Source organism: Scylla paramamosain, chromosome 3 (assembly GCF_035594125.1).
Source record: "Scylla paramamosain isolate STU-SP2022 chromosome 3, ASM3559412v1, whole genome shotgun sequence".
NCBI classification, from domain to species: domain Eukaryota; kingdom Metazoa; phylum Arthropoda; class Malacostraca; order Decapoda; family Portunidae; genus Scylla; species Scylla paramamosain.
This window is the reverse complement of record NC_087153.1, coordinates 40,200,513-40,222,630: the sequence shown is the minus strand read 5'-3', so window position 1 is coordinate 40,222,630 and position 22,118 is coordinate 40,200,513. Positions and strand designations below refer to the sequence as shown.

Here is a 22,118-nt window from a genome sequence, read left to right as displayed (position 1 = left end):
AGAGAGAGAGAGAGAGAGAGAGAGAGAGAGAGAGAGAGAGAGAGAGAGAGAGAGAGAGAGATTGTATAGTATGTACTGCTTGATTAATTATTTAGTGTCCGTGTGTGTGTGCTTCTAATGTGAGTAATGTAATAACCGTACTTCACAGGTGAACGATTGAAAAAACATTCACTTTAACTTCAGAGAAGGATTTGTTTCTATAATCTTGGCTGTAGTAGTAAGAGTGTGAAAAGAAATGAAACCATCAGCATTTATATTTCCTTGCCAAGCGTGTCCAGACTTTAACATTGGATAAAATACATCAAAAGCCATACCAACATAAAAGTGGTAGTGAATATATATATATATATATATATATATATATATATATATATATATATATATATATATATATATATATATATATATATATATATATAATGGCTATTTCTTTTTTTTTTTCCACTGAAGAGGGGAAACAGTTTAAAGTATGCTGATGGCCTAATTTTTTCATCTCTTCACTCTCTTCCTACACTGTAATGTCCACACTCACCTTGCAGCTGAACACACACAAGGAATGAATAAAACCACAATGCAGTATCAATGGTATTGTTGTGCATTAGACAAATGTCACTGTATGCTTAAATGCTAGTAAAAGTACCTTTCAAAATATGTCCTTTGTATTGTATTGCATAGGCAGTGCACTGCATCAGGTGTGTATCTGCCTTACTTCTTTCTTTTTTTCATTTTCTTTCAACTTAACTAATTACTTGTAAATGGATTCCTGTAGAAGAATACACATACTTTTTTTTTTTTTATATATAAATAGGTCCCTTCTGTTTACACTGTATTAATTAAGGATACTGCTTTATGTCTGCTCTCTTTCCTCCCACTCCTTCTCCTCCTCCTCCTCCTCCTCCTCCTCATCATCATCATCATCATGTCTATATTAGTTCACTGCAGGACTTCCTTCATTTAGTTAAGGTGGAAAGGTTAGATCACACATCACAACACACTGGCTAAGGGTGTCTTGGTGGGAGGCTACAGTGTGAAAGATAAAAACCTACAGATAGTGTATGAGGGAGAGATGGGAAGGATGAACATTACAGAAGAGAGTGTGTACAGCTGCAAACCCTAAGACTCATAAGCCAAGCAACCCAATAAAGTACATACAGTGTGAAAGCTCTGGAGATAGTGTGAGGAGACATGGGAAAGATACACATTAGAGAAGAGTGTCTACAACTGCAAAATCTGAGACTCATAAGCTATGTAGCCCCATTAGGGAAAATAAATAAGGACATTTGATGAAATGATGATGATGATGACTATCTGATCTTTTCACTTGTGAAGAAAGGATTGTTGCCAGTTATATTCTAATGTTCTCCCTTCTTTATCTAGGTTTGGCTCATTGGTGGATCTTTTCTCCCTGAACAAATAAAGTCAAAATTATATTGATATGAAGCCTTTTTTAGTAATTCTATGCACTGTTTACATTTTGTGAAGTGGCAGCAAAGTAAGCAGACTTTTCTATGAGTTAAGTAGTTGCTGGCACATCATTCCTTCAATACACATTTAACAATGAGGTGAGCCAATGGTACATATATAAAGGCACACATACAAACAAATGCAGTGTATCACCACTTATCACAAACAGAACATACAGTAATACACAAGATTCAAAAGAGCACAATACCATTAACTTATGGAATAGGACACACAACCTCTTACATGACCAGAAACCCACCCACCCCACCCACCTACACACACACACACAACCAGGCAACCAGTACTTGTAAAGGGACTGACACACACACACAAATACACAGAAAAAAATTATAAGTAAAGAATTCTGAGTATATATTTAAAACTACAAATAAGGTAAAAATAGATCATTTAAGAAATCAGTATCTTCACCCAAACCCTCCAGCAACTTGTAAAGGGGAAGCAAATGTAATAATGTATAGTAGGATGAGGGAGAGAGTGGAGTTTCTCTCTCTCTCTCTCTCTCTCTCTCTCTCTCTCTCTCTCTCTCTCTCTCTCCAATTTTCATTTCTCCACCCCAGAAAATTAAATAGATAGGATGAGGACCTCTCTCTCTCCCTCTCTCTCTCTCTCTCTCTCTCTCTCTCTCTCTCTCTCTCTCTCTCTCTCTCTCTCTCTCTCTCTCTCTCTCTCTCTCTCTCTCTCTCTCTCCCTCTCCCTCTCTCTCCCTCCTCTCCATACCAGCCTAAGTGGCACCCAAATAAAAGTGGGCAACACTTGACTAGTACTAACAAGTTTTGCAACACTCCCCAAGTGATCTAATTAAAACTCTGAAACAAAACTGAACATGGTAAATAAGTTATAATAAATTAAGCTTTTCATAGATTCAACAATGAAGGAAAAACATTTGAGACTGTGAAATTGGAAAAATCATTCACAAATAATAACAAGTCAAATTGGCACAGGTAGCAACCCTGGAGTATACAGTTATGGAATAGACAGGAATGGAAGAAAGGAAGGAAGGGAGGAACTAACTGCGGGAGAGTTGTAAGGCATAAACTTCCATGGGCTGGAGGGAGAGTGTGTAGGACTTGGTCATGTCCACTCCCTCGTACAGCATGGAGAGGGACATCTGGTGCACGCGCTCCCCAAACACACTCGGGAAAAGGTCCGACAGACGTACCTGTGGGAGGGGAAAACAACAATAAGAAATTGTCAGGTAGCTTTGGAGAGATCTATGAGTTTGCTGCTGTTTCTTATCCTTATGAGAAAGTAGATGAGGGATGACATAACCATCAAAAACACTACTGCCAAAAGAGAATTTTAACAAAGACAGATAACTCAACCCACCTTCCCACCATTAGTAGAGCAGGAAAGGCCTGGGGATTTAAATGCACAGTCAAAGCCCAGTCTGTGAAGGATGAGGGAATTGAGTGGGCTAGGAGAGTGGATGGACGACTGAGAGGTGCTGGGAGTCTCCTTGGCAAGAGGGATGGTGGAGTGGGGGAACTGTAGCATAGTGCGCAGGGTGACTAGGTGCACATCGCAGGGAAGTTCTCCTGTGATGTTCCAGTGTGGTTGCACGGCTCCAGTCTGTAGGCATTGCAACATAAGGGTGAGTGAGTGAGTCGGGCAAGAAAAAGAGGCTAAGACAGGATGTTCAAATCAATGTATTTTGGGATTGGGGATTGAGTCAATGATCAGCTATCATACCATATTTGGCAGCATATTAGATGGAGTTTAATAACAAGTTATGCAAAAATTATGCTGTATCTAATAACATAAGAACATAGGAAAATAAGGAAAGCTGCAAGGAGCCATCAGGCCTACACGTGGCAGTCTCTGATCACACAATTACACTGACACTACCTATAAATATGATATGGGTGGCTGGGTGTAAAACATCATACATACAATCGAGATGTTTGCTCTCTAAAGCATTCTGCAAAGTGTGGAATAATTCATGAGGTGAAGAGCAACTTTCATAACATCTAGCCTCACCAACATGTATAACCTGTCATTGCTCCATGTTGGGTCTTATTTTCATTACAGTTTTATCATCGCTGTTCACTTTGCAGTTTAATTTATGTGTACATGTCAAGAGGTAGCTATGTTTAATAAACTATTGCACTACTAAACTGCACACCATGATCAAGTGACTTACACTACTAAGCACTCCCACTCACCTTATCAGTGGGCAACAGGAGGTACAGTGGGTACAGCAGGGAGTGAGAGGTGGCGTGGGACAGCAGGGATGGGAAGGCTGGAGGCATCCCCTGGCCTGCACTGGACTCCTGGTGGGAGAGACATACCATTCTTCAAAACATCTCTTCCTGTCTCTCTCTCTTGATCTATCTTTCTCTCTTTTATTTTATTTATTAATTTTTTAATGTAAAAAGGGTTCCTTCCAAGGGCAACAATAAATGAATCAAAAAAGGAGCCCCTCTGAGGTGCCAGTTCCTACAGGAAAGAGCCTAAAGGATTATCCAAAATTGAAGAAAAGTTTTGAAATCTCCCTCTTGAAAAAATCTATCTCTAGGAGACTTGTACAATTTCAACAAGTTCAGATATATATTTGATCCCTTTGATCCCCATAAAGTGAGGCCAGAAATACTTCCTCTTCTCCATCAGGGGCCAAGGGCAGTGTGAATGTGAAAGTTGTGTGCCTTGTCTTGGCTATACCTTTTTATGGGGAGACACCCTTGGTATATGTATGTATGTATGTATGTCAGGATGGCTGGTTTCCATCTGTGTGTTTGTGTCAGTCTGAGTGACTTGTGCCTCACCTTTGGGAACAAGCGAGGCTCCAGCAACACTCGGAACACATTGGGTGTGGGAACATTGTCCAGCACACCCTGACCCAAGCCTCTGTTGTCATCCTGACTCAAACGCCGGTCCATCATCACCTATCAAGAGGGAGAAAGCATTTGGTGAATAAAGTGGCAAAGGTCAATCTCTTGAATGGTGGGTGTTGCAAAGCTCATGTTGAAATGGCAGTACATCAAGTACAGATCTTGAATGTGGATAGCACAGTTTCAGAATGATTGAAATATAAGCACATCTTTAATGCAACAAGTGGATTCTAAAATGTTGCACTAAAGATGTACATTCCAACCCTAGTCTTGATCATCAATATGTTGGAATGTTATGATACTAATAACTGAAAGGTGCTTTGTCACATAAATAAACACACTAACTGCAGTCACATACACAGTGATATATTTTGCATTTCTTATCATTAATAACCTATACAGATGTGATTTTACATAGGGTGAAGGAAATACAGCCCACTCAGCATGAAAATCTCTGCATAAGTGATTTTTAACACACACACACACACACACACACACACACACACACACACACACACACATACACACACACACACACACTCATAACAAATAAAAATAAAATTAAAAAAATACAGATCAAAGAAAGGACATAAAAAAAAAAAAAAAAAAAAGGAAAGTTTGAGTGACCTACAAAGTACATATCATCATTAGCGTTTTATTTAACAACTTCCCCAACACACATACAGTTACCAAGAACAGACTGAAATAAGAGGTGATGGAGGTGGTAAATGTACATCAACTAAGGAGAACTACAACTATGTTGCTTCACTGACCTCCAGCTGTCCTGCTTTGAGTGATGATCCGCCCACTGGCTGAGCAGACAAGAGGGAGAGACGGGACTGCTGATCTTGAATGAAGGCTTGGGATGCGACTGGGTAGTAGTTCCCTTGCAGTGGCAGCTTGTCATGACGCACTCGCTTTATGATCTGAGGACACAGTGAGTGGTCAGCAGATTTCTACTTAAATGTAGTATTATGAAAGAAAATAATGGGATAAAATAACATACATGTTACTTGTAATGGAAGGTTACCATAACACACCTGCCTTATGATCTGAGGACACAGCAAGTGGTCAGTACTTAACTGTGGAACTACAGGAAAAAAAAACGAGACAAGCTGACATAAACAAGTTACTTTTGACCAATCTGAGTGTGGCAAACTGAAAGATAACATTGCTTTTTTGCCTAATAGACCAAGTGTTTGGTCTGTTGCACATCCAAATTTTGTATCAATTGCTAAAAATACCTGATTGCAATAACATCAGTAATCATTAATTCTTACTATTTTACTTATATCATTTTAACAAACAAGATCATGAAACCAGAGCCAGAAATTAACAAATTTTACAAAAGAAATGGTCATATAGTAATCAAACCTGATGTAAGGGCCTTATCACACAATCAGTGAGAAAGTGAGGTGCAAAGTATACTTCTCAGCAGTTCCAATAATGAGTGTGATTCAGCTGGAATTGTGTATCATTGACTTGAGCAAGGATGATGCTTCAGTTCCACACATTTACATAAGTTTCCACACATTCTCCACTCTTATACTGAATCACCACTTGCCCATTGATTGATTTCCTACGCTTTTATGAGTGACAAGGCCTGAAGGGCATACACACCTGGAAGCCATTCAGGTCAGTGTAGAAGGTGCCTCCATTATCAACATCAGAGGACAATCTCATCCCCAGCTCAATGTTGCGCTCAGGTGTGACATCCACCACGTTGTGCACTTCCAGGCTCAGGCCGTCCACACCTGTGAGGGAAGGTACTGGATTATTGTGGCAAGAAAACTATTTGGAAAAGTTTGTGTTCACTTATTCAAGAAACTGAGAGATGGAGTGCAGCTGGTGCCAATCAACTGTCTCAATATAGCAAGCTGGGTGAAAAATCTTTATGTAAGAGTATAAATTCATGAATATTGGATATAAAAATTTGGACTAGACATGAAATTTGATTAATGGAAATATTAAAAGTTAGAGAAGCTAAAAAGCCTGAGAACAAGACTGGATATAAAGGACTTCTTTACCAGAAAAGTTGGGTTTGAATAGTAAAAAAGAAATTAAAGCTTCCACCATAGAAACATGAACACTTGGAGCATTCTGGGAGATGTGACAGACATGAAGTGTGTATTAATTAAAGGAGAAAATGCACAAATATATGTATATGGACACAGAACTACACAAGCTTTCTTTATCATAACTAAGTATACACACACACACACACACACACACACACACACACACACACACACATACCAGGAGAATTAGCAAGGTAGACAGAGTGAAGAACATATTTGTGTTGTGTGGTGAGGGAGGAGCGCAGAGGTCCCTTCACTACAATCATTCCATCACCACTGCCTGGCACAACCTCTGCCTCCTTGTCCGGCAGGAACAGGTAAGCCCCACTGGTCTCACGATGTTTTCTGTTGGGAGAGGAGCATCAGTATGTAATGGCTGGAGACGGAATGGCTCAAGACACTATATGGGGACAAGGCGAATAAGTTGGGACAAGGTGAATATTGATTTGAGTGTGCATGTATGGGTGTGAATATCTCTGTACTAGATTATTATACTCACTTCACTCCATACTTGATGAACTCCAGCTTAACATTCATCTGCCGACCCTGAGACACCACAGACTGCAGGAGGCCGTGGGAGCCAAAGGTGGCAGTGAGTTGCCCACCCTCCAGCAGTATGGGCTCGTCTCCCTTCAGCTCCTCCACGGTGAAGACAGATGGGAATGAGGGCGTGTTGTGGCCACTCACCAACACCTGGCCATATGTCACCAAGCTGTAGGACCAAAACAGACCATAACAGTAGTGAAAATGTGTAAAATGATCGAATTGAGTGGGTATGAGCTGTTACTCTATGGAAAAAGAAATACATGAGACACATCAGTGGTTATGTTCTTAATGGCTTATTTGCTTATGTTCTTGTAAGAGTTGGGTTTCTCTTGCTGTAGCACATGACAAAGTAACACTCAAACATACAGGTGGGCATATTCAACAAGATTCTATGAAAAAAAGTTAATTTTCCTCACTATATCACTCAGGAAGAAACCAAACCAGACAAAACAAAGCACCATACACTCACGCACACATCATTCACACTCTCAACAGAGCTAAGAGTGTGAATGATGTTTATAGAAGAGTGACTGGTGCTTTGTCTGGGCCATGTCATGTGGGACTTCCAGATAGAGAGATTATTATTGGGGGTAACAGTGTGAATTATGTATGTGTTATGCTTTGTCTATGCCACCCCATGTAGGATTGACAGCCAGATCACTCAGGTAAAACAAAACCAGTAACAAGAACCCACAGCAGCACTCACTCCTTCAGTTTGTCAGAATGCAAGACAGATACATCCAACAAGACTATAGCCAAAAGAAGTTAGATTTTCTTTGTTGCAACACTCAGAAGAAACAAAAACCAGTAACAAGAGCCCACAGCAGCACTAACTCTTTCTTCAGCTTGTCAGGATTCATGGCGTGGATGTTGTATGAGGCAAGGGAGAGTCCGGGAATGTCCACCAGGAAAGTGACGTCATACATGGTGGATGCTGCCTCTCCCCATTTGAGGAGCACCGGGTCAATCTGGCAAGGTATTGGGATGTCCTTGGGTCCAGCAATCTGTATGAGAGAGAGAGAGAGAGAGAGAGAGAGAGAGAGAGAGAGAGAGAGAGAGAGAGAGAGAGAGAGAGAGAGAGAGAGAGAGAGAGAGAGAGAGAGAGAGAGAGAGAGAGAGAGAGAGAGAGAGAGAGAGAGAGAGAGAGAGAGAGAGAGAGAGAGAGAGAGAGGTTAGCATTCTTACTATAACTCAATGTACATCATCTTACCATGCCTGCCTGCACCACCTAATAACATAAAGGAAATGCAAGGAGCAAGTTGGCCTACACATGGCAGTAACTGTATTACGCATAACTGTGTATCTAATAAACTTTTAAGGTTCCTTATTGTCTCTGCATTAACAACCTGATCACTAACTCCATTCCAGTCATATCTGTGTATCTGATCATCTTTCAAGGCTCCCTATTGTCTCTGTATTAATAACCTGATCACTGAGTCCACTCCAGTCATCTACATTCACTTAAGAAACAATTTTTTTTTTTTATTATTTATTGACACTAGTCTATCTTAGGGTGTAGTACAGTGTGCCATGAGAAACACTCTCCACCAGGGGTTTATGGGGCTAAGAGTGTGAGTGATGCAGGTGCATGTGTGTGGTGCTTTGTCTGGGCCATCCCATGTGGGATTGCCAGCCTGGTATATAGATAGATTAATTTATCATGTTCCACTAGCCCTTGGCCTTGCCCTTTTTCTCCTCTCCTCTCCTCTCCAGGCTGCCCTACCTGCACATATGGAGATGATGTGCGGACAGTGAGCAGCTGAACGCGTCTGTGAGGGATTGAGTTGTACACCACTGCTGTCACCACCACACCTTCCTGCAGGCCCAGCACCATGCGTGAAGGCGGCTGCGTGTGTTCGGTAAACTTCTCACCCAGTTCGTAGTAAACCGTCTCTGGACTTCCCTTGTATGCACGCTGTTATGGAGCAATTAGAGACATTGGAGAGGCACAGTGTTTTAGTCTATACAGCATCTACAAAGAATGGGAGAGGAAAAGCTGCAAGAGGATCCTGGGAATGGCTGCCACAGAGAAGAAGACCAAGAGGAAGATTGAGAAAGATGGATAGAAACAGTTGAAATAAAAACTCAATATCTTATCCTATGTCGAAAGATATTTACCAAACCTATAAGATTAATTCCTTGAAAGAAAAAGTAAAGCAAAGACATCCAGTTTTATGGATATCATACAGTTATAATTTCAAATAAAATTAATTAAATGTTTGACACAAAATTATATTCTTACACATGCATTCTTTGCTCCACCTTACTCATTTTGCTGCTTTTAAGGAAGGATTGATTTTCATTTTCATCTTGCTCTTGTGTTTTGAAAGACAGGCCATGGCAATTTTCTGCCAGTTCTCATCACCAATGTTCTCAATCTTAAAACCTGGCCCCCACCACCTCATCATTCCTCATCCCTCTCTGTACCAATACACATCTGTGCTTTCTCTCACTTCACTCTAATTCTGGATAATGCTTTGACATCTCTTTTGGGACTAGCACCTCACTGGGCTTTTTTTTCCTTGGCCAGGGCCCCACTAACATGAAAAAAAATTAATAAATAGATAAATAATTGTCTCAAACAGGCAAAGTTCTTTCCATCCTAAAACCCATGCATCCAGAGTTGTGAAGTAAGTGGACACCTCACCTGATCAATAGAGAGAAGGTAGTGAGCAGACTGCTGGATGATGTGCTGACAGTCATCCACACTCCTCACAAGCCTAGAAATAATAACTTTTATTGCATGACTCACTCATTAGTTGACTTGCACCACATGAATGAGACTTTCCATCACTGGTTTTATATTTCTTGGTCTTTTTGTTTCCTTCAATACTGGCTGAAAGCATTTATTATACAATTAACCTCTTTCATTCCCAGAAAATTTCAACAAATCAATTAGCACAACTCATTCAGTAGTTTGCAATTTGATGGTTCATTCATTTATTTGTTACCTATCTCTGAGTGTATACTAAACTGCTGGCCAAATTTCTAAGTTACCTCTCATACAATCATTTATTTGTTCAATGCAGTAAGATTACCCTACATCTACTGTGGTCTGGGAATTGGAGTAGATGCAAGGTAGGGAACAGTCTCATTATGATGGGACAGGGGTAAACCAGTGTATGCTCTCAGGACTTACTGTGGAAGTATGTGGCTAATTGTATGGTAGGGTGGTCAACATGACTACCACTTCCCATGAGGGGCTGACAGGGTTAAGAGTGTGAATGGTGTGTGAACCTTTATGTGGGCTGCCCTGTGTGGGATTGCTGGCCTGGCATACAGTTAGATAGATAGCAACAAATACCACAGCAAGACCCAAGACCCACCTCAGGGCATAGTCTGTCACCACATGGTCCTTGCCAGTGCCTGTGATGCCGTCATGGTGCTGGAAGAGTGCCAGGTTGCGGCGTGCTGCCACCAGCCGTGCCATAAGGGGCTCTGCCATGCCAGCTGGGGGAGAGTTGCCCGGTGCATTCTGGGATGCCAGTGCCAGGGAAAATATCACCTCAGCACCTCTGAGGACACCAAGGCGTCATGGAGATAATGTCAATGACAACAGGAAGAGTCATCACTGCTATATACATAAATCAAGGTATTAATGTATTTACGTACCTCTTCATTTCAAACTCAATTAAGGTTCCTAAGATTCTCTCTCTCTCTCTCTCTCTCTCTCTCTCTCTCTCTCTCTCTCTCTCTCTCTCTCTCTCTCAATTACATGTGTCAGCCTTGTTCAGCTAATGGCAGCTTGCACAGTCTAGCAGTCTCCCTACACAGGCCTATATCACTGAGGTTCTTCTGGACCACTTCCTTCCAAGTTTTCTAATGTCTCTTTAAAAATTGTACCATGTTCAAATTTCAGCCTTACATTATCAAATACAAACTCAAATTGTCCCTGCAGGACAAGGATTCACACCTGGTTGTTCTTGACTATGAGACAAGAGTACCAACCACTGCACCACAGGGACATTCTTGTTATATTAAGTAATAGTAAATAAAGAGATGGTTAGATTGCTTCTCCTTCTCCTTTCGCCTTTTCCCTGGAGTAAGGGGTCAGTGCCACATACAAGTCTCCTCCAGTTGGATTGCTCCCTATATACTAAACTGATATTCCAGTGCATGAGCTTCAATACATAGTGTGGATGGCTGATGCTCACCTCAAATATCCCTCCAGCAGGCGATCCATGCTCTTGTAGAATGGCCTGGAGGTGTAGTAGCCACTCCAGTAATGGTCATCACGGTCTGCATAAGTGAAGAAGTCGCCAGATAGGGAAGGAAAGAATGGCTGCTCCTCTGTCCCTCCAGTGCCGCCCTCTGCTTCTTCACGCAGTGCCCGGAAGTAGTCTGCCAGCGTGCCAAACTGCGCCTGCAGAGGAGGTGTGTGTGTGTGTGTGCGTTGGCTTCTAGATCCCTCTATGCCTAAAGTAATAATGTACTGTACCCCTCTATGTGTATAGCAATAACGTACTATATGTTTGTATCTATGCATCAGATCAGTGTCTCATCCCAAGAAAAGAAGAGACATAGTCTTTATACTACAACTGTACATTAGGCACTAAATAGATAAATGCACACACACACACACACATTTTTTCCTTCTCTTGTAAATGAAGACCAAACAATCTATACCACACCACACCCTCCATCACCCCTCCCATGGCCCTATATCCCCTCTCCCCTGTCAACCAACCACCACAGCACCTCCACAACCCCCAAGGCACCAAGCTTACCAATTCAAGCTTTCAGTCCATCCTTGATATGTGCTGAGGTACATTACTGACACTCCTGGGATGTCTAAAATTAAACAAGGGAACTGAACCCATCTGATTATCATAAGAAAGAATTGCTGTCACAAGAAGAAACACACATCACTTTCCTATCCATTCCTGGTGAGTCTAGAATTAAAGTCTAGTTGTCATAGGAACTTAACACTTCCTTCTCCCATTCCTGTTAAGTCTAGAATTAAACATTCTAGTTGTCATAGCAGTACATAACACTTTTCTCCCTACCTCCACATGCAGGTCAGAATGGGAATTAAAGTAGTCAAACAGCCGCTGGTAGTTAGTGAACTGTTGGTCCCATTCTTCAGCTCGAGCATAGCGGAAGTCATCACCAAGAGGAACCAGCAAGGTGTTGGTGCGGAAGAGCTGAGCCTTGCGTCGGTACTGGTCCAGTAGCAGCATTGCTCTAATAGTTCACCAGGAGGAGTTCAGGACCAGTGAATTGTTAAGCTCTTAGACAATCTAGTTCATGAAGCATTATATGGTTTGTTATCTTCATATAGGAAAGAAAGATAGAGAAAGAAGAAAAGTACTAAGCTCCAATTCATAAAATGCTGTTGTTTGTCATCATGACTGAGAGGGGGAAAAAATGGAAGAAAATAAATAAAAGGAAGGAGGGTTTCCCTAGGCTTCCTTGTTAAATAACAAGCATCTCTCTATTTTTCCTCCATCCAGATGCTAACTCTACACATGGGCCCTATTCCACCTTGTATGGAATGTGGCTTCCACACATGTGAGCTTTTTTTTTTTTTTTCAGACCTCTGCTGCCCTCTGCCAAAGCCCCTCATATATAATCTTTTAATATTAATATGTATATTTTCAGCCTCATGGCTGCAACATTAATAAACTGTTTATTATTAAAACTATTTATAAAATAAATACTAACATAAGATGAAATAAAAAAAATGCTGGGGGGCTTTAACTCACACTGCCATTCTGAACAAGGTGGAGTGAAGCTTTCTGCCTCATGAGTGATATACTTTGATTGACTGTCTTTCACACACCTGGAATGGACGTTGTGCTCATTGATGGGCTGAGGGGGAACCCGCCAGGGACAGGTGATGCCTGAGCCAGGTAAGCGACCAAAGTCAAATTGGCAGCACACCTTGGGGTCAGGGCCGCAGGTGTGGGGCACATCGTAGCTGTAGAAGGGCATAAGCTGTGCCAGGATCTCAGTGGTGGTGCCAGGGTCTGTACAGAAAAGGCCAGCATGTCATCACCCAACCAGACGTGCAGACAGGACAACACCTGCTTCACTCAAGTTGTGTTATATGTGTAGGATATGTTATTTGTACGGACCTTTTGAATAGCTAAACAAAACCATGTAGCTTTATTGCTGTTGTAAATATGTTTGAATAAAAAAAAGGTACACACACACACACACACACACACACACACACACACACACACAAAAGAACCTGAAATGCTAAGCAATGTTAGAATGAAGATTGTTAAGTATGAGTGACTAGACAGTTATGGAGTTTGGAATCAGGGATGAGAGGGGAACATATAGGAAAGAAGAGCATAGAATTGGAAGACTAAACTACAGTACAGGTCACCCCACAAACAAAAAAACAAAAAAAAAAAAAAAAAAAAAAAAAAAAAAAAAAAAAAAAAAAAAAATATATATATATATATATATATATATATATATATATATATATATATATATATATATATATATATATATATATATATATATATATATATATATATAAAAAGGCTGGAAAGAGTACAAAGAGAAGCAACAAAAATAATGCCATAATTAAAGGCTTTGCTGTAAGAGGAAAGACTCATTAAAATGAAGCTCCCATCACTGGAGGAAAGAAGAGTGAGAGTGGATTTAATAGCAGTGTACAGGATGGTGAGCAAAGTGGAGAAGTTGAATTGAGAATATCTGTTTGTGTGGAATGAGAGGGAAATTAGAAGACATGGTAAAAGAATGAAGACTGCCACTTGCAGGAGAGATGTAAAGAAGCATAGCTTTCCAAGCAGAAGCACATAAGCATCGAGCAGACTGAAAGAGGAAGTGGTCTAAGAATAAATTGGACAAAAGTAGACATGGAGACAGGACAACACAAAAGTAACTCCTTTCCTATCATATGTTACAACTAGATAAACTAGGTAAATACACACACACTCTCCTGCTTAAGCCAAACAAGCTCTCTCTCTCTCTCTCTCACTCTCTCTCTCTCTCTCTCTCTCTCTCTCTCTCTCTCTCTCTCTCTCTCTCTCTCTCTCTCTCTCTCTCACACACCTACCCCAGTCCTGTCTCCATCTAAACTCCAGACTACGTTCCTTGGCCAAGTGCTTCTTGATGGAGTAGTGGGCACGCTGGATCACCATGTTCTCCAGACCCATGCGCTTGAGCAGGTATGCCAGCGTGGGGCTCAGACCGAAGGGATCGTTGGCCCACCCATTGCTGGCAGCGAGGAAGGCAACACATTAGTGAACTAAGAATTCGCTGCTGACTGATTGGCTGACTCTATGACTGACTGGCTGGTTACTTGAAAATGCCTCAGTGACAGTGTCCAAATGAATGACTATTTGAATGACTGCACCTTCCTAATGCAAGAGTTAACCAATATTCTCAATCTTTCATTCCCACTGGTAAACTCTGGAACTCCCTGGCTGCTTCTGTATTTCCTCCTGCCTTTGGCCTGAACTTTTTTTGTGAAGGATGTTTCAAAATACTTCTCAAGTACTGAATGATCCTTTATTTGACTATTCTGGGACTAATACCTCCATTGGGGCTTTTTCTATAACTTCTTGTCCTAGGCCCATCTTACATAAGAAAACAAAGCTGACTACTTAGCTGAGAGACTAACTCCTACTGAATGAGTGATAAGTCAGTGATCTTCTGGTTGGCTTAAAACAGAACCCGTTGTTATGGAGGTCACACATGCTCCTTACTGTGACTCGACCCTAACTACTGAAGGCATACTCACAACTACACTTGAATGGCCTTCTTTTCACACACCATACATGAAACACCCAGTGAAAGCAAGAGCACGAAGTTAGCCTTTAACTGCATGGCACCTGTAAGAGCTTGACAGTACAGAACCTTCATGTGTAATTTGTCAGTAGTAAAAATATCCTACATTTCCTTCCTCTGCCACTACTTACTTGGGCTTTACTCCAACATTGAGCTTAAGCCATTCATGTCCCTCCATCATTTGCTCCAGCATGGCAAAGTAGTGTGTGTTGGCCTCATCACTCATCACCCAGCCCCCTGTCACAATCTCCAGCTGGCCTCGCTCCACCAGCCTGGCCAGACACACAACAGAGATGTGATTGGGGTGTAGTAATGTGTAAAGAAGAGAGGGAGATATATGTGCATGCTGGTACAGAAAACAATAAGGGTCAGAAAGAAAAGCAAACATGTTTTATAAATGTGTAATGAAGAGAGGAAGACAGATGTGCAAGACTGGTGCTGATAAGGGAGACACTAATTAAGAGACAAAAAGAAAAAGATATGATTTATAATGTGTAATGAAGAATGGTAAGATATACAGTATGTGCAAGACTGGTGCTGATAGAAAAATATTAAGAAAAGGAAGGAAGGAAGGAAGGAAGGAAGGAAGGAAGGAAGGAAGGAAGGAAGGAAGGAAGGAAGGAAGGAAGGAAGGAAGGAAGGAAGAAAGAAAGATATGGTTTACAAATGTGAAATGGAAGGAAAAAAATTATGTGAAAGATTTGTGCCAGCAAAGAAACACAATGTTTGAAAGACAGAAAAAGAAACTTAATAAGAAAAGAGGATATAAGAAAGTACAAAAATCCAGCTTTCTAAACAGAGCAACACATTGCAGGAATGCATTAGGTACCAATGCAAGAAAAATATGATGTCTGCCATTACAAGCTTGATTCAGTCCTGTAAAATACACCAAGAAAACTTCACTGAATTACAAGAAACAGAACACACACACACACACACACACACACACACACACACACCTTGCTTTTAAAACTATGACTCATTATTTACAAGGTGTTAGGAGCATCAGTGAGAGAGAGAGAGAGAGAGAGAGAGAGAGAGAGAGAGAGAGAGAGAGAGAGAGAGAGAGAGAGAGAGAGAGAGAGAGAGAGAGAGAGAGAGAGAGAGAGAGAGAGAGAGAGAGAGAGAGAGAGAGAGAGAGTCACCCACCGTCTCACTTTCTCCCTCACAGTCTCCGGCTGTTTATCCCACCACATGGACAAGTATGATATCTCCGCCCAAATAAACTTCCGGCGCTCATCCAGAGGAAGTTTCTCTACCATGTGGTCAAGGATGTGGCGCGTCTGGTCATGGTAATATTGGTCCAGGGTTTTGATCCAGCCTGTGACGGACATATTGCCATTATTCATTAGATCTTATTCATTAGACCACCTGGGGCTTCTTGTGCTGATACAGAAAACATTAAGAGACACACAAAGAATATATAGACATAGTTTACAAATGTTGAATAAAAAAATAAATTAATAAATCAAAAATAGATAAATGTAAAAGATTTGTGTAAGGAAAGTAAGAAACAACAATGTTATTACCATACATAAACAAGTTGAGCCAAAATTTTTGTGTTTTCTTGTCTTTTCATGTACTGGAGAGATTGGTAGAGAGTAAAACAATGGACTACAATACTGCATCTCCTGTTATCATGGTTACTGCTCTTCTAAATGTGATAACTCCATGCTTTCATCACTCCCATGGCCTCCATACACAAGACTTTCTCCTTCCACTCATTCCTATTCTCTCACCTTAAGAGTTAACCACCATCTTTACTCTTTCATCCCTTCACAGGTAAACTCTGAAACTCTTTACCTGATTGTTTTCCTGCCTTCCTATGACATGAGCTTCAAGAGAGAAATATCACGATACTTTGGAACTATATAGGTTAGCTTTCCCTGAAAACAATTACCTTGATTTTTTTTTAATTTTTCACACATTTTATCTCCAATCTCCTCTCCCACCCCATCTTGATCCTTTATAATCCAACTTCTCTATTCAATAAATCTGTAAAACTTGTAAATTTTTGCTTTTTAATTGTCTTGTTGCTTTTGGCCGGTCTCCTTTATATAAAAAATGTACAGTGCTCTCTCTCTCTCTCTCTCTCTCTCTCTCTCTCTCTCTCTCTCTCTCTCTCCAGCCAGCCCTTCTCCCTTACCTGGGTCATTGTGTGAGTGTGGCATCACAAACACCCTCAACTTGCGTTCTGGCGTCCACTGCACGGGTGAGTACTCAATGTCCCAGCCCTGCTTCCATGCGCCACCATCTGGGTTGTCAAACTTGAGCAGCTCGTACACTTTCTCCATCTGTTTGGTAAAGACTGTATTGGTCAGAGTGTATTAGCCAGCAAGTGTATCATGGGTTGAAAATATAGGAGTTCCAAATCTCTATCATCTCTTGTATCCTCTCTGTATCTCTTCACAGCACTGGTGTTGAATCTGGTTCAACCAATTAATCATGTAATCAATATTCAGATCTCATGTTCCCTAAACCAAGTTTTTTTAAAGCTTCAAGTAATCCTTTTCTCAGTATTTCCCATTCTCTCCCAGCACTGCTATTTCTTCAAGCTTTATTCTTGACTTTCCTTGACAAGATTAAGATACAAAGACAGGATCATACCACAGTAGCTCATACAGGTGGCTCAACCTGTGAGCCAGCCAACCAGCAAGCAGGAGAGCCACATATCTGCCTCAGCCTAATAGAACAAGGGCTTCCTCACTTCCCCTCATCAAGAAGCCAAAAGCCTAACTGGTCAGGAATAAATTTGCCTCATAACAACTCTCTCTCTCTCTTGACATCCATCCCCATTAATATTATCATTATTACTACACATGCATGCATGCATGCACACACACACACACTCACCTGCACATCAGCAGGTGGCGGGGCAGTGACGGAAAACACACAGTCATCTGCCATCACCGAAGCGTGAGTTAGGTTGTTGATGTGCCGCAGGCCTGAGACGCCGCCCCTTCCTGCCTGACCCTGGCTGCCCTCCAACCCTACTGACCCTATGCCATTCCTGCACCACAGGCCAGACAAAGTATTAGCATAAATAGTAAGCTTTCTTTTATATGTAAGAGAGGATTCTGACATAGAGAAACGAAAAAGGCTATAAAATAAAGGTCCACTGAAGGTGCCAGTTTCCAAAAAGTGTAGTAATAGTATGTTATTTTCCGTATAAGAGAAAATTGGCCAAAGGAAACAAAAGGATATATATATATATATATATATATATATATATATATATATATATATATATATATATATATATATATATATATAAAAAAAAAGAGCCCAGTGAAGGTGCTAGTCCCCAAAGAGTGTAGTCAAAAAGGTTATCTGAAGTTTGAAGATAAGTATCTTGAAACCTCTCCCTCCTGAAACAGTAATAATTATAATGGCAGTGGTGGTGGTGGTGGTGGTGGTGATGGTGGTGGTGGTGGTGACGGTGATGGGGATGGTGATGGTGAGGGTGATGGTGGTGGTGATGTTATCAGCAGAAGTAAATCCTTATAACATTCTAGATGTGATTTATTTTTGCAGGAACACATCTCACTAAATATATCAACACATCACAGTAATAAGAGCCTTTAAGCAATAAAGAAACAGTGCACAAAAATATTCTACCATGTGAATACAACACACACACTCACACTAAAGTAAACTAGAAGAGGTGATACAAGAGTATACATTAAATAAGCAGAATTAAAAGAAAAACACAGCCACACAAAAGTAGTTAAGGTCCAACATACATAATACAGCACACTCATACAGCAGCAGTTAATAAGGAATACCACAGAAACAAAATGCCAAGCAGATGAACCAATAGCAACTTCATAGAATAGACCCACAGTACCTGCTAAATTTGTTAGGCCTGGCCCCAAACTGCGTGCCAAGGATAGAGTTTGCCCTCGCATTGGTTTTACTCAGCTGCTTGACGAGTGCCTTGATCTCAGAGATGGTATGTTGGTTGGACTGGATGTTGCTTTCCAGACGATGAAGACGAGACTCCAGTGACAGAATTTCCTGGGATGGGAGGGAATACTGGAGTGATGGATGGCAACTACTGGAAAAACTTTAAATTTGGAGATAAACACTAAAACAGACTGATAGGCAGATAGAGCAATAGATAGACAGATAGAAAGAAAAAGATAGATAAGCAAACAGATTGCCAAGTTACAATAAGATCTAGCAACTTTCTAGGAAATAAACCATAAATCATCATCATCATCATCATTATTATCAAGACTATCCCTTTCCACCAGGAGCCAATGGGGGCAAAGTGTGTGTGTGTGTGTGTGTGTGTGTGTGTGTGTGTGTGTGTGTGTGTGTGTGTGTGTGTGTGTGTGTGTGTGTGTGTGTGTGTGTGTGTGTGTGTGTGTGTGTGTGTGTGTGGTGCTTAGTTTGAGCCACCCTACCTGGGATTGCCAGCCTGATACAGAGACAGATAGATTATTATTATACACAGGACCATGCTAATGTAGCTGAGGCACTGCATTTTACAAGGTAAACACACACACCTTCTGTTCTCCAGGAGAAATGGTCTCCCCAGGCAAGCTGAGTACCTGGTAGAGCAGCACTAGTGTGGCCAGACACACCGCCACACCAAACACCATGGATGAGTACCGCAACCGCATCCTGAGGCAGACAAAGGGGCAGATAGAGCATAGCACATTCAAACCATAAACAGAACATTATGGAAATAACCTTAGCTACTAATTTCAAGATACAGATTGTTTACTTCTCAGGAAAATATGATGCTTTTTTTAATCAAATTGAAGAACACACAGCTATCTAGGAAAATTAGGCAGAGCACTTTAGCAATACATATTCACAGAGCTACACACACCAAGAATACTGAGTGGCTGTGGAGGGAAGCAAAGAATAAATTGTCTCTCTATGGTAGAGGAAGGAAGCACTTTGTAGGCTACCCTTTAAGGTCAAATTCATCATGACTAGTGATGACCCCAACAAGTGTTTTCACATCTTTCTTCAAGAGATTCCTTTCCTGTGCAATCTCTATAGTGCAAACCACCAAGAGGGGACACCTGCTGCCTCAATTTCCTTATAATTCTGTATTTGGCAAACTTGTATATTTGGATATTTCAGCATTTTAAAAATTGTACTTAATATTGTGTGTACTTTGACCCTGGCAAAGGGTGAAGCAACAGTGTATACATGCCAGCTTGCCTCCTGGCTAGGTTATAATGTCAAGGCAGGTTAGGTTTGGGCAGGGGGGTTAAGAGGGCAAAGCTCCCCTGTCAGGTTAGGTTAGGCTAGACTAAGTTAGGCTGGGTCAGGGAGGTTAAGGGAGTCACAGCTCTCCTTTATGTTTGATTAGGTTATGTCTGGGGGTGTCAATGGAGACAGAGCCCCACCCACCATTAGGTTAGGTTAGCCTAAATTAGGTTAAGGGGGATTGAAGGGGGTATAGCCTCCCACACTAGGTTAGGTTAGGGGTCTCAAGGGGCCACATAACCCTATAAACTTAAGTTATGTTGGGGCATCAAGGGGGATGTAATGCCCCCATTAAGTAAGGTTTGGTTTAGGAGCCCATATTTTAAGCATGTTTGCTCCCCCAGCCCAAAATATTCCAAAAAGAATTACTTTTACTGTAGATTTTCTCAAAGGCCAACCTCCACTCATTTTTGCATTCCACACCTAAAAACCTGCTTTCCACCAGATCCCCATGCTTGCTGGGGCTGGGCAAGGACGACAAAAGAACACGCAAGGAGATGCTGTTGCTAAGATTTACCTAATCTGCATATACTTCACCCACCGGAAACACACTCCCTGTGGCCACCACGCACTCACCTGACTGTGTGTGTGCATAAGAATGGAAGCAGATGAGAGTCTGAGATGACTTCAAATATTCTTCTGCCCTTCCTTCCTCATGGACAGCCCTCCATTCCCCTCCTGGGGAGACAAATACCTTGAGGAAGGCTGCCATCACACTGTGGCATTATGCTCACCCATTCTCGCCCTAACTCACTCACTCACAATACACTAATTTTCACTCACTCACCTGTAACTAATCCTCACTCACTCCATACAACACTAAATTAACCACAGTCAGAGTGATGAGCACCTCTCACTCACTTCATGTACACTCACTCATAAGTAATTCTCACACTCACACATTACACTCACTCTGGCACACTCACTCACTGCCTTCATTCACTCACTCACCCACTCCACATAACCATGAAACAAACACGAATGTACACCAAATGTCTTGGCACTGTCCACGTACATGTTGCTGTGGTTGGTTTGGTGTGGTTGCTATGTGATGGTGTTGACAGCAGGACAACAGCTGTGGTGTTGCGCCACTAGCGAGCGGTGCTACTGCCCGAGTGGTTTCTGTCAGGCTGAAGCGCCAGCACCACCACTACCACAGCCTCCCCGCCAGCTGATGCCAAAGGAGATTAGATGTAAATAATAATAATAGCAGTAGTAACAGCAAAAGAAACTGATAATAATGATAATAAAGTGTCCAGCTTACTACTGCTACCACTACCACTACTACTACTACTATTACTACTACTACTGCTATTACTATGCTATCTGCAGGATCGCATATATATATATATATATATATATATATATATATATATATATATATATATATATATATATATATATATATATATATATATATATATATATATATATATATATATATATATATATATATATATATATATATATATACTCGTATATATATATATGGACGGTATTCTCAAATGATCCACGGTCTTCTCTCAGCTTATTACGACAGTTCCGGAATAAAGTTTATTAGGGGGCTCAAGGATTGTTTTCATTTCTACATCTTGATTAAGTAAATAAAAATACTGTGAGAATCCTCACCCAAGTATGGACACAGTATTTTTAAATATTCCATCACCTTGTATTTCTTTGCATTGAATTCCATTTCCCATTTCTTACTCCATACATATATATATATATATATATATATATATATATATATATATATATATATATATATATATATATATATATATATATATATATATATATATATATATTATGTTCTTCTAAGGAAGGAAAAATCCCTCTAGACTGGAAGAGAGCCAATATTGTACCCATTTATAAAGGAGGTAATAAAGAAGATCCAATGAATTACAGACCAGTGTCCCTAACAAGTGAGGTGGCAAAAATAGCGGAAAGAATAGTTAAAAACAGATGGATGGAATATTTAGAAGAAACACATACATTGACTGACAGACAATTTGATTTCAGAAGTGGAAGATCTTGGGTCACGAAGTTGGCGAGCTTTTATAGTAGAGGAATTGATATAATTCAAGAGAGAGAGAGGGTTGGGGAGACTGTGTTTAGACCTAAAAAAAAGCACTTGATAAGGTACAACACCAGAGACTGCTATGGAAAGTTCAAAATA

The 22,118-nt window shown here is 40.8% G+C and overlaps 1 protein-coding gene across 1 annotated transcript; it reads right to left on the bottom strand.

The window, feature by feature from the left end:
- Positions 1–574: 574 nt before the first annotated feature.
- LOC135096011 (alpha-mannosidase 2x-like) lies at positions 575–21,148 on the bottom strand. Its single transcript, XM_063997198.1, has 24 exons — positions 20,955–21,148; positions 20,516–20,617; positions 19,222–19,339; positions 18,558–18,727; positions 17,564–17,720; positions 16,857–17,004; positions 15,860–16,031; positions 14,842–14,982; positions 13,977–14,137; positions 12,720–12,906; positions 11,944–12,121; positions 11,092–11,300; positions 10,264–10,452; positions 9,585–9,657; positions 8,661–8,852; positions 7,772–7,941; positions 6,891–7,103; positions 6,570–6,736; positions 5,934–6,067; positions 5,087–5,239; positions 4,248–4,367; positions 3,648–3,755; positions 2,812–3,054; positions 575–2,644 (listed from the first exon to the last, which is right to left on the bottom strand). The coding sequence occupies exons 3-24, from the start codon at positions 19,336–19,338 to the stop codon at positions 2,492–2,494; spliced, it is 3,555 nt and encodes a 1,184-aa protein (XP_063853268.1). The 5' UTR covers position 19,339; positions 20,516–20,617; positions 20,955–21,148; the 3' UTR covers positions 575–2,491.
- Positions 21,149–22,118: the final 970 nt, after the last annotated feature.